The sequence below is a fragment of the Poecilia reticulata genome, linkage group LG5 (assembly GCF_000633615.1).
Source record: "Poecilia reticulata strain Guanapo linkage group LG5, Guppy_female_1.0+MT, whole genome shotgun sequence".
Taxonomy (NCBI): Eukaryota; Metazoa; Chordata; class Actinopteri; order Cyprinodontiformes; family Poeciliidae; genus Poecilia; species Poecilia reticulata.
Window position 1 is genome coordinate 18,659,243 of NC_024335.1, and position 19,602 is coordinate 18,678,844.

The 19,602-nt window shown below is 40.2% G+C and overlaps 2 protein-coding genes across 2 annotated transcripts; both read right to left on the reverse strand.

The window, feature by feature from the left end:
• Positions 1–670: 670 nt before the first annotated feature.
• Positions 671–9,141, reverse strand: myorg (myogenesis regulating glycosidase). Its single transcript, XM_008409438.2, has 3 exons — positions 9,040–9,141; positions 6,421–6,779; positions 671–5,334 (listed from the first exon to the last, which is right to left on the reverse strand). Exons 2-3 carry the CDS (start codon positions 6,681–6,683, stop codon positions 3,543–3,545), a joined length of 2,055 nt encoding a protein of 684 aa, XP_008407660.1. The 5' UTR covers positions 6,684–6,779; positions 9,040–9,141; the 3' UTR covers positions 671–3,542.
• A 4,438-nt stretch (positions 9,142–13,579) lies between these two features.
• Positions 13,580–18,796, reverse strand: LOC103464983 (nicalin-1). The gene is made up of 16 exons (XM_008409435.2): positions 18,689–18,796; positions 18,288–18,450; positions 17,971–18,161; positions 17,744–17,888; positions 17,048–17,145; positions 16,854–16,931; positions 16,593–16,696; positions 16,054–16,142; positions 15,799–15,938; positions 15,526–15,704; positions 15,254–15,341; positions 15,089–15,127; positions 14,605–14,777; positions 14,465–14,518; positions 14,213–14,291; positions 13,580–13,882 (listed from the first exon to the last, which is right to left on the reverse strand). Exons 2-16 carry the CDS (start codon positions 18,421–18,423, stop codon positions 13,826–13,828), a joined length of 1,650 nt encoding a protein of 549 aa, XP_008407657.1. The 5' UTR covers positions 18,424–18,450; positions 18,689–18,796; the 3' UTR covers positions 13,580–13,825.
• Between the last annotated feature and the right edge of the window lie 806 nt (positions 18,797–19,602).

Consider the following 19,602-nt stretch of genomic DNA (forward strand, 5'->3'; position numbering starts at 1 on the left):
TCAGCGTTTGGACCTGGATTTCTTCTGTTTGTGACTATGTATGTTAGTACAATCGGCAAAGTTTACAGGTGGATCTCTGTAAATTGCATCATCATCAKAAGGTAAATTTATTTCAGTAATTCAAATCAAATAGTGGGTCTTTACAGGTAAGTGGATGCATTTCAAGAGTTCATCTTTTGTTCCTTTTTAAAATTATGGCTGGCGGCAAAGAAAAACTTGAAATACAGTTTCTTGTAAAGTATTAGACTTTACAAGAAWGTCACAAATTGGCAACCCAAACTAAAGCGTCTATTCTGTGCGCCTTACATATGAAAAAAGTTTTAAAATAGGCCATTCATTGAAGGTGCGCCTTAAAATGCAGAAAATACGGTAACACAGAAATACATTAACTTTTAAATAATACTCTAATTTTGTTGATGAAATGCACCATGTATGCCAGGACATAATTTTCAGGAAGACATTTAATCTACTTTTCTGATATGCTGACTAAGTTTTCTTCTGCCGCTATCCATAATCCTAAAAATCATCTAAACAAAACCCAAAATATWTAACTTTAGTGTTAAATCAGGTAAATACATTAACATTGTTTTTCTAGTATTTTATTAAGATGCACCTGTGAAACAATGTACTTTTAATGAAAGAAAAATAAGGAATTAAATGCAAACAAAAATGATGGTTTCATAATTCTTTTAATACATTAGTACAAAATCACATTAGAATGAATGCAGATTTTTAGTCCCATCCAAGCACATATATTAAAAAGAAAAAAAAATTAAACATCAAAGGCCCACACTGAGCTCTAAGAATCAAAAGCAAAAATAGCCAGACCAGTCAGTCGAGCCATAAGACAGAAATAGTGTCAAAGACGAGCCTGGCACAGATGCTAAGCGAGAGCCGCTATAAATACGTAGCTATGTTTTCTTGACGAGATGTCAAAGGACAAAAACAAAACACACAGAGGTCAGAGTCAAAGCAGCAAGCTGAAGGCTCAAGTTAGGTTAGCACYACTTTATGGGTCAAAGGCACAGAGCATTAGTATACAATATTTCAAAAAGGGTCAATTCATACATTAATAGAGAGAGGAGTGGGTCAGGCCTTGGTCTTAAATTTCAATGTCATATTTTATTTTAGCTTCAAAAAGGAACAAGAATTCATTAACAATTTTTTTAAAAGGCCAACAAAAACAAGTATAATAAAAATCCTGTCATTAAGCAGTCCTTGAATTATGTCATTTTGTGCGTCTGAATATGTGAAGCACAAATGAAGTTGGCACTTGTTCACAGTATTCATCTTATTTTATTTTGGGGCGGGGGAGGGAGGGGGGGGTCAGAGGAGGTATTATTAGGTATCTATTTGAGATGTCAGATGAACGCATCCGTCTGAAACTCCGATCCTGAATCAAATGATTGATATCTGTTTCATCTTTAGTTACCAAAAAACCCTATTATAAAAAGCTTATATTGCAACAACTGATGATCTAAAAAGGAACGGGGAAAACGAGCAGCTTGAAGCAGCATACTGAAAAACATACATAAACATTACATTAAAGGAACATGGCAAGAAAATGTTGTACCATTTATGCTGGGAATCCAGGTCAGCTAAGCTATTGACTTCCAAAATTATAATTATTTATCATTTAATTGATAAAAAGCTGAATAAACACTTAGGATTCCAGTTACGGCCATCCGTATATATGCTACAATAAATTGTTTCTAGCCTTTTTGAAAGCATTAATAAAAGTTRCACACCTTAAACACAACAAAGCCTGAGAAAGCCGTTACCTGAGGAAAAGCATTAAATATTTAAAACGTCTTCTACTTGTCTAAAACGTGTTACAAGGCACCATGTTACACAGTGAGACAAAGTAATGATTAAACCTGCGGCTTCTTGTCCTGATAGCTGAAGCGTTAAACCTGGCTTCCTGATAAGAATCAACAAACGACGAGAGGAGCAGTCATTAGCWTCGCAGGAGAACAGAATATCATCATGTAGCRTACAATCTGCCTAATGGTTCTGAGAAAACAGCTTTATGGCAAACAATTATTGGCTTATATATTCCCTCTTTACTACATGTTTAATGTAAGACTTGAAGCGGCGCTAAATGTCTAAAATCTGGATTCTGCCTGCTTATTCAGTGAGCTTGAGATTATATGGAGATTTAATTGTGTTCTTAGTTCTTTTGGTAAGGCAGAATGGTATAAAGTGGCCAGTACTGGCTACAGATGACAGATTTATATTTTTAAAAAAAGTGGCAAATGCTAAAGAATATGGCAACAATAAGCAAAAAAAAAAAAAAAAACTAAATTCAAATAAAGACCAAGCTTTTCATATCTGCAACAATTTCACAAATTAAATTCCTGTTCACAGCTATTTAAGGGAAGGTGAACTTTCCTACATTTCGCATCACGTCACCTGCTATACATACACAGTGCCAAAYTATACAAACCCCTTAAACTTTTTCACATTTTGTCACATTACAACCACAAACCACAATGTATTTRTTGGGATTTTTGTGGSATGACACAACGTAATTGTGAAAAGGTTGACGAGAGATGCATGGCTTTCAAGATATTTTGCACCTCCGAAACGTTTCTCWTGCAGCCTCTTTTACTCCGATATTCCTTAAGAAAAWCCAGGGCAACCAATTGCCTTGAAAAACCACTGTGTCAATTTGTATGAATAAATCTTGGTGTTCTTTGAAGGCAATTTGTTGAAGAACATAAGAGAACAAACAACAACATAAAGACCAAAGAACATAGCAATAAACTTGCTGATAAGCTTATAGCGGATTTGGCTTACAAAACTGTCCGTAGCTGTGAGGATCTCACAGAGGGCTGTTCAATCTGTGATCTAAAAATAGAAAAACTGCAAACCTGCCAAGACATGGCTATCCTAAACAAACAGGCCAGGCAAGTGGAGCATTAATTTGAAAAGTAGTCAAGAAGTTGYACTGATCAAAAACTAAATTCTGGAAGAATTTTATAGAAATTGTTATGCCTTCTACTAACTGGACTTTAYGAGGCAGCAAYAGCAAGAAAGTCATTGCTGAAGGAAAGAAACATGACGTAATGTTGGAAGTTTCTCACAAGTCATTTWGGATACTCTAAACCAAAACATACACAGGCACACTGGAATGCTTTAAACATACATGTCTAAAAATTGCCCAAAATCCAGACCTAAGAAGAAATGAGAATCTGTGCCAGAAYGCCCTATTTCAAATCTGATTAAGTTGTGCTATTTTGCAAAGACCAATGGAGAAACATTTCAGTCTCTAGATGTRAAAAGCAAGTAGACAAAAACCAAATTACACTTCCAGCTGCAGAATTTTTTCTTTTTTTAAACCATGCATCCTTTTACTTCACRTTAGATTACATAATACTTTGTGGGAAATCAACACCTAAAAGTTCATGAAAATACGTTGACTTTTATGCTTGTAGAGTGACAAAATATGAAAAAAGTTCAAGGTGTTTRAATCTCTTTGAAAGGCACAAAAGGATGGAAATGGGAGCATGAAATGATCAAGCCTTTCACTTTCTTTCTCGCTAAACCCAAAGAAAGTAGGCAATTTCATCCAGGTCCACTGGATAATCTGTGAGGTGTAGTGGCTCCTTGAGGTCGAATCTTTCCCCCTTGTAGCTTCTCCAGTGCCCAGCGGGTAGGTATATGTCTCGTTCTTGCTTTCCAGGCTCTAAAACTGGAGCTACCATTAAGTCGTCCCCAATCAGGAACTGGGAATCAATTTTATAGGCCCTCTCATCCCCAGTGGCAATCCACCACAGTGGCCGTATGATCGGGTCCCCGGTGTCCAAAACCTCCCCTGCCAGCTCGAGGACCCGCGGCGCCACAATGCTTTCGTGAATGGCTGTGTACTTCCGAGCAATTTCCACCACTTCGTTATCRTATTCCCATGGAGGTATAGAAAACTGCATAGAAGGCATGAAGRCAGACAGCTCCAGCCAGCGGATGTACAGCTCTCGATCAGGTAATGCCCGATCTCCGCTTGTGTAGTTCACGTAGGCGTTGCCCCCGATCATGTCCGGCAGGATGAACTGATACCCAAGGATGCTGATGGTCAGCACTGTGGGGATGAGAGATTTGAGGCCCAGCTCATAACCCCACACAGAATCTCTGTCAGTCGGTCTGAAGAAGCAGGATATGTTCTGGGACTGGTAACCACTGCGCAGCTCAGCTCGATCATTGTAGTGAACAGCCATCTCTGTGTAGCGCCTTGTGAAAAAACTGGGGTCGCGAATGTGATTCTTTGTGCTAAATTTCCAAGGTAAGTAGTTCGTCTCCCCTGCATCAAATTTAAAAGACGACACCCCATACCTTGAGCGCAGTGAACGTAGCTGGGAGGCAAACCATTCCCGGGCCTCTGGATTGGTAAAGTCCAAAATGCCGCCAATGCCATTCCACCAATTAACCAACGCAGGCAGCCGTCCTGTTGGCTCTCGGACAAACAGCCCTCGCTCTACCAGAGGATGGAAATTTTCAGAGTCATAGTTAACGAAAGGATGGATCCATAGCGACACCAGAAATCCATCCGATTTTAACTTTTGGAACATTTCAGATGCATTAGGGAACTTGACTGGGTCAAACTCGAAATCTCCGTAACGTTTTGTGTAGCGGTCGTCGAGTTCCAGATGACTACAGTTAAAATTGTACTTGCGAATGTTGGCAGCATACGTCAAAAGTTTTTCTTGATCAATGTCACGCTTMTATATAGYCCAAGTCGACCAAATAGGATGCTCAAACATGACTTTGGCAGGCACTTTGTACGGTTTGTTGAAGTATCTCCGAACCATGTACTTGWGTATGGATGTCACATCCAGACCTACGCAGACTCTGTAGCTCAGTTCAGCACAAGGAGCCTCACCCGGGTTTGGCTTGAAGGGGGAATCGTGATACCTCGCTTGGAAGTACATGGTTTTTTCCGTGTCATTCCAGCCAAGGTGAAAAGGCACAGAGTTGTTGATCTTGATGGCCGTGGCGTTGGATGACAGCCAGTAACTTTCCAAGATTCCTCCAAATTCTTCCCGGTTTGAGTAGATGTCGCTCGTGACAAAGGGTTTGGGAGCCTGTTGGCCTGAAATAGAAATAGGCCAGTGCTGAATTGCTGACACTGCTCCCCCATACCAGTGCGCAAACTTGTAAGTCATGGCATGCTCAACAGGAATGTTGGGAACCAGTTCTTCCCAGCGGACACGGTAGCACTGCACAGTGTCCTTGGGCCGCACTGTCTTTATGAAAAACTTAAGCTTCCTGTCAGTGGTCYGACCACAACGAAGAATTTCCTCTTCCTTGGAGCAGGAGTCCAAGTCCAGGGTCCCTGATCTGTCAAGATTAAAAAGTCATTTGAATTTCAGTCTTTTGTTGATAACAAAAACATTTATGATATTGCAATAAATAGGAAGATCATTAAAGTTTACTTCTATTGGTAATTAATTTCAAATTGTGATACTTGTCTTTTAAGCACTGAAAACACAACATTCAGTTCAGCCAAGTACTCTAATCATATCTTGTACAGTACATGGAAATACATTTCTGGCTATTCTGTGTTAAAGTCGTTTTCATTGTTAATCTAATTTGTGAGTTTGGGATTTTTAGTAGCACTAAGATAGTCATCAAAAACACTAAACCCCCCCTCATCCTCATACAGGGTGTCAGTGAATGTCTGCTGGACTACAGACAAGTNTTGTTGATAACAAAAACATTTATGATATTGCAATAAATAGGAAGATCATTAAAGTTTACTTCTATTGGTAATTAATTTCAAATTGTGATACTTGTCTTTTAAGCACTGAAAACACAACATTCAGTTCAGCCAAGTACTCTAATCATATCTTGTACAGTACATGGAAATACATTTCTGGCTATTCTGTGTTAAAGTCGTTTTCATTGTTAATCTAATTTGTGAGTTTGGGATTTTTAGTAGCACTAAGATAGTCATCAAAAACACTAAACCCCCCCTCATCCTCATACAGGGTGTCAGTGAATGTCTGCTGGACTACAGACAAGTTAGCAACCTCTCCCAAGGTTGTGTAGGTCATAATATAACATCTGTATTAAATGATCTTATGTTGGTCTTTTGTGATATTAGACTTTACTGGGGAACTGGGTCAATTATTCTCTTTAGTTTTAATATCTCTTTTCACTACTGTTTCATCTTCCGTATATGTTTGGAAGAGATCAATCATCACAATTTTGAGATTATCTATACTATGTCAGGAAAAGATAAGTGTCTCAATCAGTTCATAAGAAAAAGGAAGCATTTTTATGTTAACATTTTGGGCAAAGGTGTGGATCATTTATAAGCTTAGCTTTTTTAATCTAATAAAACAGATTTTCAGATAATATTCTAACTTACTGAGGTACAACCTATGTACCTCAAAGTTGTACTCGTACAAATATATACACAACCTGAAATCCATTCTGAAGACAATGGACCCTCCCTGGTTGCGGATAATGTAGCCGTCCTTATTGAGGTCCAGCAGCTGAGTCTTCAGCAGCTCCGCTTTGCGCAGGGAGGCTATGTAGTAACACCAGGCAGTCACGGCTGCGATGACCAGAAACAGGCCGATGACTCCAGCTCCAACCAAGGGTCGAGAATCCTTGGTGTGCTTCTGCTTGGGGATAACATCTGTAATCGTCCCCCCGGCGCCGCCGGGCACCACTTGGTACATGGCTCGTGTTTTTCAGAGGCCAAATCCCTGAGGTGATGTTGTGCAGATCATCAAAAATGTTGAGCCTCCGGTTGGACTTTAGGAGCGTCGTCACGTCTGTTTGCAGTTTGTCGGGGAAACAAGATAACAGAGGGGTTTTTTTTTTTTTTTTAAACTCAACCATCTGAAAATTCTAGGAAAAATGTGAAGCACACATACACACAAAAAAAAACACTACATTTTCTTTTTAATACCGACTCAATGCACTTCAAGCTCTGGCTTGTAACATGCTCTGCATTGCTGAACAAAGTGATTTCACAGCTCTTGAAGGTATTAGGCTGTCAGGTTGTAAACTTTAACGATGTATTTGAGATTTAAGAAAACAAATCTTTGTCCAATTGGCCTTAAAGAGACAAAGTGGATGCTGCTCGAAGTAATTCTAACACATGGGTTCAATTGACAACAACTCATTTGTATGGAATGAAGTGTAAAGAAGCAGAAAAGAGGGATTTTAGCCTTAAAGCCCTGCAAAGGCCAATGAGGCAAGATAGGAATACTGAACGCTGTGTTGTATCACTCCTGGTTAGGCAAACTGGACACAACCTGGATCGCTGCAATTCAAATGTGTCAACACAGGCTGATGCTTAAGAGAACAAAAAAAAAAAAGCTACATTATCAGTTTTATGCAAATGTTACTGTTCCTCACAGCAAATCAAACACCAACATCTATTGAGTAACTTGGTTTGACACGCAGTTAATCAGGACAGACTGAATATGAAAACACAGAGGAGTGAAGGTGGTTAAGTTCTCTCTGACTGAATGTTCTGTACTGCCAGCAGAACATTAAAAAAAAGTCCAGGGAATACAGTGAAACTGAAAAACTCACGAGAGATTTATTGGAATTTTATGACCCACGCATAGTTTAGTGCGTAATTAAAGAGGGAGGGAAGCAATTTGTGTTTTGAAAATGGCAAATCAAGGAGGTTTTAAAAGAAGCAGCAAAGAGGCCCACGTAAACTCAGGAGGTGCTGCAGACACTCAAACACACGGCGGCTACAGGAAGATGCTGAGGCGACACTTCAGCAGGGACGACGAAGGAGAAATGGACGGAGATAAATAAATGTCACACCCAGAGGAAAACCTGCAAAAATGCAAGGTAAAACATACTTTTTTGATTTTAATCTGCAAATAGTATAACTTTCCTTCCACTTTGCAATTATGCACGTGTCAGCCTGTCTCAGACGATCCAAACGGAGCCTTTAGATGTGCCCCTTCTCAAACACGCCTGGATCAAATTAATTACTCGCTGCCTGGTCTCTGCAGAACTTCATGAAGTGGTGAGAACTGGAGCTGGAGACCCTGAGTTTGAATTCAGTCTGACAATAACAAGTTTTTTCTTAGCTTCCAAAGATCTGTGGACTTTAGAGTTCAACACAAGCGCAAGATGAAAACCAAAACATTCTCGAACCGAATCCTTTCCAGCTTTAAGTGACAATAAAGGCTATGCTGTAACAAAACGCATGATGGCCCAGACAGGATTAATTAGAAAACTTCTTGAAATTGAACCATCATTGGAAGTCATACATCTTCTGTTAATATTTAAGAAACAGGCCCTTTTATTGGCTAATTTAAATAAATTCTATGAAGCAGAACTAATTAAAAAATAAAAATAACCTCGTTTATACATAAGCACCAATCAAAATGACCAATCCAAAACCTTTTACTCAGATGATTTTACTGTACTGTAGAGAAGCGCTCTCCCACACAGTCCCTTTTAGTCTCGTTCGTTTGTTTACAGTGAGCTCATATCTGTCATTTCAGCTGATTCATTATCAGACATGGAGGGGAAACATAAAGAAGTGCTGATCTAGTCGGTGCAGCTGCTCCAGTCACACTACTTCTTCAAGTGTTTGTGCCAGAGAGAGAGAGAGAGCTGCGTGTCCCCGCATGCTAATTATGGACGCAGTCAATAGCACTGAATATGAACATGCAGAGCTGAGTGTTACAGACTTAATGCACAGATTAAGCAAGCAAGAAAGAAATAAAACAACGGTCTTCACTTGTGATGTGGCTTTTTTTTTCCTCCCCACATATAATTATGTTTACGGGTAACAGCAACACATTGATTAAGAAAATGCCTCTTTAAAGACACCAAAACATGAGTTACGGATTAACAACATAAACTATTTATTTTAGCAGCCATTGTGGGGAGAACGATCCGTTGTTGTTGTTTTATCGACTTTATGGGCGTTGTGAGAAAGTTAAAGAAAACAAACCCAGAATCTGTGTAAAATGCTCGTATCTCTCATTAAAATTCAGATTTTCGTTACCGTTCGTTCGGAAAAAAAAAAAAAAGTTTTTTTTTTTCCCCCCCTACCGATCTGCAGCGATCTCCTCAGCGGTTTGGAGTCTGTTTGCTACAATCCTAAGCAAAAAAAAAAAAAGAAAGGAAAAAAAAAAGGCCGAGAGAGGAACTTCCAAACGCGCTGGGTTGACCCCGCCTACATCTACGCCCACACTGACAAGGGAAATGTAGTCCAGGTGGAGAAAAACATCTTTATTTCATTCTGCGCCGCTTACAGAAATGCTTTAAATGTAGCAACACACAGTAGCTTCATGACCACACAGAATTCAGTTTTCTATATATACAAAGTGTAAAATAAACATTGAGCATGTTAATGTTTTCCAATTGTTAATTTCAGATTTTAACAACACTTGCTGTTCATTTTATGGAATTCAGAAATATTTAAACTTAGAAAAACTTTGGTACTTTGCTTACCTGCTGCATGCTGAATGAACAATGTTAGAAAAGGTTGTTTTTCTTAATGTCAATATCTATATTTTAAGATTCATTCAAGCTGATTGGATTGAACAAATGCGTCCCACAAAAAAAGCAGACTGACATTTATTTAAGACTTGGAATAGCAGCTGTAACATGATTCACCTGTAGATAAACGAGTTACCTTAGCTTTGCACGTCTTTTTTCACCTCAGTTTTTTTAGGTGTTTAATACTCAACCACTATTTCATATTATCAACAACTTCAGTTATGAGCTTGACTGTCTAGATGTCTTTGCATGTGTAGAGAAATTTTATGCCTATAGTCCCATTAAAAAATGTATTTACTGAAAAAAAAAAAATTGAACATTTCCAAAAATAATTTTCTCCGCTGGAAGAAATTTTTCACAAATGTGTCCCTAAGAGGGACATCGCCGCTTATTTAAAAAGGAAATTTAAAAGTCCGCATGCTGCTCCGCAAGGAGTGGTGTGGCTAATTAGTAGAAAGTAGCTGAACAGACTCTCTTTCTAAATCTCCCCAGCTTGGAAGAGGGCAACCTCCGGTGTTCCTAATAAAGGCTTTCAGAGACAAACTCTGGGTGTATGACGTAGTGAGCTGCCTGGTAGGGCCTCACTACATGGAAGCAGCTGTAGCAGTCGCTGTTGGCAAAGCACAGGATCAGAGTCAGACTTCAGGAACAATATTAAAGTCCTCCTCCTCCAAAATAAAATAAATAAATATGATACATGCAAGAGAATGTGCACCTAAAATCCTGAGTTCTGGTAGAGCAACATTTCCTGTAAGGCGTCCGCGCAAAGCAGTGAGGAGCTGCTGCAGCTGCAGGAGGGTTGCTCGTTTGTGGCCTCGTTTGAAACTGAACTCCAGCTTGTGGTCTGTTGCAAGAGATCTTACTGTCATTTTTTTTTTTAAATACACTGGCATATTACTTTGCAAAAGTATGTATGCTACTTGATTTGCTACAAGAAAAACTTCATTGCTTATTGCCTTTGTGTTTGTCTTTTTTTTTTTATCGTACAACACAAAATAGATAGTTGACACTTGGAAAGTGGAAGGGAAATTCGACATGATTTTCTCTACATTTTAGCGCACAACAGCACAAGCAGTGTGGTGTGTGTGTTTGTATTTACATTTTTACTAAAATCCAGTGCACTAAATTGTCCACAGAAGTCACAAGACTCTAATTGTGTAATTGAATCACATTATGTGAAGACCTCAGAGACCACTGCAGTGAACAAACAGCCAGAGTTATTATGATTTAGTTTAGATGTTTTATTTGTAACAAAATGTATTTTCACTTCACAGTTATACTCTGCTTTATGTTGGTCTATGACACAAAGTCCAATGTGGCAAAAAAGTACAAACATGCAAGGGACTGTGTGTCTTAAACGGCATCACTTCAGTTCAAAGGTTGTTTACTTGCCTGAGTTGTCGTGCTGAGAGTGGATTGACATTCCTCTGATAATCTGCTGTCCTGCAGAGCAGATCCATCAATGTCAGAATGTGTTTACAGTTACCTTTAAGCGAAACGGGGAGCTGATTAATAATTACTTATTAGGGCTCCTCAGAGTGGTGGGAACCTGACCGTCACTCGCAGCAGGAGTCTCTATCAGCTGGAGTTTGTGGGCCTGGATAGGAGGCATGTGATGTGGGCTGTCTGAATTTGTTTTGCCTAAAGGGTTTTCAGGAAAGGCCGAGACAGGACTGTGAGCTGAGAAATGGTTCACAGGGGGCAGAAGGGGCCGGCCGGTGTCCACGGGGGGCGAAGGGTGGAGTAGAACGCGCGGTGGTCTGTAGCTTGACCGAAGACTGCGGGGAAACAGGAAGTCCTGGGGAGGCGAGGAAATAGAAATTGGAAACAAAGAAATCTGAAGAAGGAAAAGTTAGGAAATTCTCATTTTAACACAAACTTTGTTTGGACACTGGTATTCAGTTTTTATACACCTTGCAAAACATATCAGTTGACATTGGACTCGAGGCATTTTGTCATATCACAACCACAAAACTTCTTTGAATTTTATTGGGATTTCTTTTTTTTTTTCTAAAAGGAGAGCATTAATCAAAGAAGCAACCAAGAGACCACTTTAGCTCTGGAGGAGCCACAAAGGTGAAGAACTCGGCTAGCAGAATCTGCTGAAAGGACGACTATTAGTTGTGCACGACACAAATCTGACTTTTACGGAAGGCAAGAAGAAAGACATCACTAGAAAAAAAATACACAAGGAGTCCAGCGTAAACCTGTTGGCCTCTAAATAAATCTTGTTTGTGGCATAAAATTACTACTATTGTTGCTGCTAATACAGATCTCAATCACCACATCAAAACGAGGTGGCAGCATCATGTTGCGGGGATGATTTTCTCCAGAAAGGACATGGAAGCTGGTTAGACTTGACAAAGCACCTGACAACAGGATCATCCAGGGAGGAAACCTGTTGGAGGTTGCAAAAGATTTGATGCTGGTTCACCTTCCTGCAGGACAATGGCCGTAAACAGACGGCCAGAGCAAATCCTTGTGTCCAAACAACCCAGACAGAGTCCAGACAGAAATCCAATTAAGGTTCATTAGGAAAGTTTTTTTAAATGTTACTCACCGAGGAGAAAATGACCCGTCTTTAGATGTGCATTTTGAAGTTTGTGGCTTTAATGCGATAAAATGGGAACAGTTTCAATGAATAATAATGTTGTATTTTGTTTCTCTGTCTAAACAAAATGCATGCGAATCAGTCAGCCTTATGACTGATTTGATGTTTACAGCTCAATTTGTCATGTCATAAAAGAAAAAAAAAAGTTCTTAAAGCACTATTAGACATCTGTCATATTCTTAAACATTATGGGACATATTAAAAATTTAAAAAGAAAAGAGGTGTTGGGGGAACACAAAAGTCCTTCTTTGGATGATCTGTACTCCTCGATTTCTTTTATTTTCAGCCACATAACATATTGTAAATGCATAATGTTCCACAGAGTCGATTTCACCTTCTGTTTATTTCTTCAAAATAAACAGAAATCATATCAGGAATAGCTTTCTATTCCTATCAGAGTCAACAAATCATTGCATGACTACAAAATAAAGCTCATGCATGCAAAAGCGGAGGGCTGTCCATCTTACCGGCCGTGGCTGAGGGTTGTTCCTGCGGTGGGCTGAGGTGGGTCGAAGTTCAGCTTTTTTTGCTCTGCCTGGAGATCTGAAATGCTCCTTGTACATTGTGAGGTAGAGCTGGGGACCCATCTTCAGAAACCGTCTCACTGTTTATGCACACCTTACCTCCAGTTTGCCTGAAAGTCATGCAGTATCCTGCAAGCTCCGCCCCTTACCTATATCTGCCCCCCTACCCCGCTCCCCCGCCTCCTCTGCTTCTATACTCTATTTTTACTTCCGGGAAGATTACATAATTGTTTTAGCAGTATGCATTGAATCTTTTTCCACTGCTGCGAGTCACTTACTCTGAATCTAAGGTGCCACAACACCTCTTTATTTTAAATTTTGCATCATTGCAGCATGAGTCAATCCTCTCTTTTTCAGATCAAACGACTGGTTTAGCCTGTTGCTGTTGTGAAGAATCTCGTCCGTTTTGGACAGGTTAAGATCATCCCTGCTGAAGCAGAACTCTCTGTGTGCCACCTGAGCACTCACTAATCTCCCTGAGCTTTAAGCCCCCTGCAGAGACTCACATACCTGGGGTCAATGCCCTTGACCTGCTTCCATAGCTCCGAGGGCCCCGATCAACAACACAGCCCTCACTTCACTTTGTACACCGACAGCCGTTCAGCTGCTTTTAAGTTTCAGCAGTTTGAACAGAGCTGCAGAACTAAAAAGAAAGGGAAAAAAACCCCTCCAGAATTCATAGACTCTACCCCAATCAATGACTGTCAGCACGTCACACTAGCATTAATAATTCGTGGAGCACTGCAGGGGCCATTGTGTCTGTGGCAATCTCACTGAGTTATCTGTGACAGGAACTGGCTGAGCGTCCATTGCAGTGGTTGAACTTCGCCTGGAAGCTGCGTCGAAGCTCTGCCACACACACACACACATACACACGCACACACACACACGTCATGTCGAGCGATCATAGTAATGTGAGAGAAAATGCATTTCATCGATTGGACATCAGATCCCACTTATTCACACCGTCGGCAGGATTGACGACAGAACACTTTTATTTCTTGATTTGCATATTTTTTACGACTCTCTAGAAAGTCCTTTCTAAGGAACGTACACGTCTTTGAGCATCTGACAAAGCGCAAAGCAAATGCACACTTCCTGTCTTTCTGTGGGAAACTTAGTGCTGTATTGCTTTAATGTTCTGTGAAGCAGACGTCTGTCATCAGCTCAGGAAGCCATGAAGCCTGGATCCTTGAAGCTGTCACTGATGCTTGGTTTTCACTGCAGCTTTAAGTCTAGCGTACAGATGCCCGAAATTCTGCAAGAGAAAACAGGTGGAAAACGTTACGCATCAAGATTATTTTAATCCTCCTGAATGGCTAGGTGCTAAACAACACCTAGCAAAAATATTGAAACCCCTTTTTTACATTTTGTCCCATTACAACACTGATAGACCAACAGAACCACATGGTTGTGAACTGGATAAAAAAGAAAAAATCTGAAAAGTGAATTTTCAGCTCTCATTACTTTGACACTTTTAAAAACTCATGAAACCAACCAGACGTCTCCTAAGTACACTTGGATGACGCAAGGAATCCAATTTCTGCTGTGTATGTAGAAACGCTTTGTGAAATGTATATCGACTCACCTGTATTGAATAGTAAACAATCCCCAAATATGCAGTGATGCATCCTCCTAGGAAGAGATCAAACGCTGCTGGCTTCACCCTGAAAAAGGTTTGCATTAGTTTCTGAACCTTTAACCACTTTCCACGCATACATACACAGACACACACAAAAGTCACTTTGGCACAGACAAATATCAAGTTTTAAGGCTTGAATTTAAGATGAGTTTTTTTTTATCAAGTCCCAGGACATTTTAAGATTGTTGGTAAGTTTACCTGTACATGACAACTGGTTGGTTCATTTGATCAAAAAAGGTGATCTCAGGGTCCCTGCATGAAAAGGTAACGTTAATCATGAGGTTGCTGTGTTGCTTTTGAGTTGTTGAATGAAACGCAAAAGCTGCTGCATGTTTCACCTCTTGTCCTGTCGAAAGGTGTGTCTATGGACCTGCTGCAGGTAGTGCTTGAACTCGTGCTCCAGTGAGTTGACCAGTAGGATCTGACCAGGCTCCTTGTGCAGCAGCTGTGCGGCCCGGGGCACAGAGGTCAAAAAGGACATCAAACTGGACATGCGGCTGTCCTGAAAGTCCTGTATTGAGGACAAATATGTGGGTTCACAACGGAAGTATCGTGATAATGTCTCACGTCATTTAAGTCTAAAAAGAAGAAGCTAATACATTTATATCGGGGTCAGTTTGGAGACGCTTTCATCTTTCTTTTTATAAAGCTGCTTCTTGATAAAACTTTTCTATTTGCACTTCAGTGGCGACAAATAATTTTGAAATCGACATGGCATTTTATTGATACTGCAGATCTGCTTTTGGAAAATTTAAGTACGCTGTAATGTCTATGCATGAACACCAGAGGGCAGCACACGACGCAAGAGAAAACGGAACTCACCAGCTGACCCTTAAAAACTTGAATATCCCTTGGTGAACCCTTAAAACAAAAATAGTCACAGATCAATGTGCTTTTACAACAAATTAAAGTAGAAATATGATTGATTTTTTTTTTTTTTTTTTTTTTTTACATATACACATTAAAAATGGGCCTGTTTTTACTCACCTTGTCTGAGAGATTGTACATGTACCGGGCCAGAGCTTCAGCTATGATAATGCCGTTTCGTTTAAGTTTCCTAAAATCTACTTGGGACCTAAAAGATGACATGCAGAAGATAGAATTACATTTCCATGCTTATTTCTGTGCTAGTTTATCTTTATTTTACACATAGTTATATAATATAAAATATAAAAAAAATTAGAAGCAAAACAATTTTTTTTTTTAAATCTACGTATTCTCTGACCAACCAAATAAGACAAAAATAATGTCAAACATACATCGTATCCAGCATAGAACCACGAAGTTCAGCCTTGGGATCTTCCACGTGAGACAGAGTGAAGCCCTGGATCCTCCGCAGGCTGTAGCGCTCGTGCTCCCAGGCCACCGTCGACTCAACGAGATTGATCTTCTTGTGCACCAATCCCACCTTCACCCAGGGGAATCTGGAGGAAACCACCTGGGGGGTAAACACGCGGTGAAACCACACAACACCATTAATACCGACAAGACATGTTTACGCTTTCTCGCACCGTCACAAGAAGAGCGGTTACCTCCTCCAGCTGCTCAATGAAGGAGTACACCGGAGTGTCCGGCTTCGGAGGGCGAGACACGTGGATGTAAAGTTCATCACCTTTGGCCAGCGTGTCCAAGCACAAGACAAACGCCACGTTGTCGTGAAGCAGGCTGGACTCTGAAGGAGAACGGTTGGGCTTTATTAAAACCTTAATGGTGATTTTTTTTATTTTTTTTTATTTTTGGCTTAATTTCCTGCTCACAATCTGCACAATCACAGGCTGGAATCTTACCGGCGTGATCAAGATTCTCCTCAATCCATCTCTTCGTGCCGAGGAAGTTGTATTTTCCTCCTCCGGTCAAGGAAAACATTAAATTGTATCTGAAATATACATTTGAATCTTCTTAATGATTTTTGTTGTGTACTTCCACTGATAAAAAATAATAAAAAAAGTAACAGTTTGCTTCAAAAAATAATTCATGAAGCTCACATTATGCCTTCACAGGAGAATAAATGACAATGGGTCGTACTGTGTTTTAACCGGACTCAAGAAAAACACGCCAAAAACCAAACATCCTCTTCCTATGTATAAATTATTTTTGTTCCATCCATTGAAATGTGAATAAAAAAATGTAGGTGTAAATACTTTGTTTTAAAGGTTCTGTGCTTGTTTTTTGATCTTCCATTGAGGAATTTAGCAACCTAGTTTGAGGCATTACATTTGACCAATCGACGCAATATTAAAATCGCACATTCTTAATATTTTCTAGTTTGGCGTTATTTGCAGTCGCAGGTGCTTCGTCATGACTCGTGAATGAACTCAAAACTCACTGTGGTCTGGTACCGGATGTGCCGTAAAGTTTCTGGAAAAGACGCGCCAGCTCCAGCAGAATGGTGACCCCGCTGCCATTAGAGTCTGCTCCGTATGACAGCCACTGTTTTACACAAACACACATCCGAGCTTAAGTACCGGGTTGAACTGAAAGACCTGAGCTTTTAAGCGGGAGGAAAGTTTCAAAAACAAGGTTGAAACCATTTCACAGGTCAACGCTCTGGACTTGTAAGTGGAGCGTTTTTTAATGGCCAACCCACCGGCGCGAGTCCGTAGGAGTCATAGTGGGCGGTGATGGCGATGGTGGGAACATCCTCTCCGGTTCCAGCGAGCACACCCTGCACGGACCAGACGGGAGCAGGACTTTAGGGGAAAAGGTGCTTTTAAGGAAAGCGTAAAAGATCCGTTTAGAAACTTCCAGTAGCCAGTATGTTATTTCAAGTTGAGCTCCTACCTCCAGTGTGGTTATGGTGGTGTCAGTGATGGCCTTAATGGCGTTGTTGTTGCTCACCAAGATCTGGAAGGCCGTAGCAGTGACCATACTTCGAAGAACTGCGAACAGTAAAAACATTTTCAGTAAAAAGTTTCTGAAAATGAAAAAAGAAAGTCTTTTTGTCTCACTACAATCGATTTGTTACAAATTTCCCATCCATCCTGTGGCTTCCACTCTCTGGGCCAGACTTTAGAAAGAGTTTAGAGGTAGTTGGACCAGGGCCCCATTTTTTGGAGGGTAGCAGAGTTATGTTTTTTCTTTCTTTTAACGAATGTGTGTTTTGCAAATATTGTACTTTCTATAAAAACTTTTAAAAACTACAATGTTTTAGTTGATTTCTTTGGGAACAACATGGAGCTATTGGATGTAATAATTCTACCATGCATCACTTAATACCAACTGATTCATACTTTTTTACAAAAGCTGATACATAATATTTATTTATTTTTTCATGGACTACATTTTTTGCCTCGAAATAAAGATTTTTCTTCTTTCTTTTACTGATTCCTGTCCTGTAATTTGTAAAGGAATTTCTCCCTAGTGGATTGGCTCCAACCAAGGAGCCCACATCTTTATAAATCCGTCCCTGTCCACACACATCTACCCGTCCATCACCTCAGCATACACCTTTATAGTAAACATCACTGTCTGCTTTACCTCTGACAAACATGGATGAGGTCCGTGAAGCTGCAGCCTGCCTCACCTCCTCATACATGTAAAGCAGCTGTTCATCCTCAGGAACAACGTAGACTGGAGTGAGAGTTTCTTTCTGCAAGGCCTCGTTCTCACTCACCATGAAGGCCTGAGACGTAAAGCGAGTGTCTTAACCAACTGGAATCTCATTTAATCTGCTTTTGAAGCACAAACAACCTTCCGGGTTTTACCTTTATTGTCTCGTGTGGAACGCTGGAGATATTTCGAGGCAGTAGGATCAGCACAGCAGCAGCATTCTGTCTCAGGGCTTCAAAGTATTTCTCCACAGTGAAGTCCTGAACCTTCATGATGACACAACGGCGGGTCAGCGACGGTTCGTCGGCAGAGCGCGCCTCCGCCACAACGATGGCTCCGCGGCAACCTCACACAACGAGACAAAGCAAGGCAAATTAAACACGGTGACTCATGGTGCAGGCAGCATTATGCTGTGGAAATGGGGGTTTTTTTTTGTTTGTTTGTTTGCAAGATGCCCTTAACTTGATCCTACCATGTTTCTGCTGCGCCAGGTTGTACTGCTGCATCCTGTAGGCGGTGAACTCATAGGAGGACATGGCAGGGAGGGCAGAGCCATGCAGGCACTGAACACAGAGCAGCAGCCAAACAGCAACACTGCTCAGCAACATCACGTCTTTCCTGGATGTGATCCCAGTCTGTAAGATGAGGTGGTTGATTAACACAAGTCTACCAGGAGGAAGCTGAAACCAAATGTGTGTTTGCTGGAGAACTTCAGCAGAACAGAGAAGATAAAACACAGATGATTTGATCACGCTCTGAAATATCCTACTGATTGGAGGAAAAGATCAGAAACTACACGGTCTTGTCTAAAGCGACCAAATGGAGCCACCACTAGTAAGTAAACTTCTACTTAAATATGGGAACATTGCTTACCTTTCTTCTGTCACGAGACACGGTCCTCAGACTTCTTCAAAGCCAGCATTGCATCTTCCAGCGTGACTGCAGACTCCTGCTAACTCCTGGGACTCAGAGCATGTAGGTAAGCCACCATTCACCATCTGCTCCCAGGGGATCAGCTCCAGGCTAATCGCGTGCGCCCCACCCCCAACCCCTCACACTCTCTACGCTTCCATCATGCTAACTACAGGTTTACATATAATCACCATCAACATGAGTAAGTTTGGCACTTTTATCATGATTATTTACTTTATAGAAACATGAGTTAGAGTTGAATTTATTGTGAATTTTCCCTACTCCACTTATGGTCAGAATTATACGTACAGGCTCAAATATTTACATACTCCCCCTGTAATAATTGCTTCATAGGGTTTAGATTGTCTTTGTGTTAAGCTGCGATTTTCAATGAAGTTTGAAAGCATCGGTTTTCAAGTAGGGACTTTTTTTTTTCTTTTTATTGTATCTTGTTTTTCAGTTCATGGTGAGATGAAACTTTCCTGTGAAGCATGAAAATGCTGTTTCAGCATCTTCCAGTTTATCGCGGGCTTGAATCCTGGTGGTTCCTAATTTGCTTTGTTTCTGTTTTATGATTATGCATAGGGATGCTCCAAAAATGACAGAGCATTTCTGAGTGAATAAAAAATACTGACTTTAAGTTTCCAATATATCACAAGTTTAATCATGCTGGTATTAAAAAATGATCAGAAGCTGAATATGTGTTAGTAAACCAGGGAACTCCAGGGTTCCTGCATGTTTTTCCTTTAAGATTTTTATATTTTTCAAAATTTTTTAATTGTTCCAGCAATTTTTATTTTAAAACAATTTTGTAATTATTGTACAATTATTAACTTAAAAAAAATCTAAATAAAATAACAAATTCTATTCATAAT

Excerpts from the sequence above, each read along its gene's own strand:
- LOC103464983 (XM_008409435.2), bottom strand. The coding sequence starts at position 18,423 with ATGTTGCTGAGCAGTGTTGCTGTTTGGCTGCTGCTCTGTGTTCAGTGC. Across the intron at positions 14,519-14,604 it reads ACCTTTCGACAGGACAAGAG|GGACCCTGAGATCACCTTTT; the intron begins GTGAAACATGCA and ends CTTTTCATGCAG. Across the intron at positions 14,292-14,464 it reads CAACCAGTTGTCATGTACAG|GGTGAAGCCAGCAGCGTTTG; the intron begins GTAAACTTACCA and ends AACCTTTTTCAG.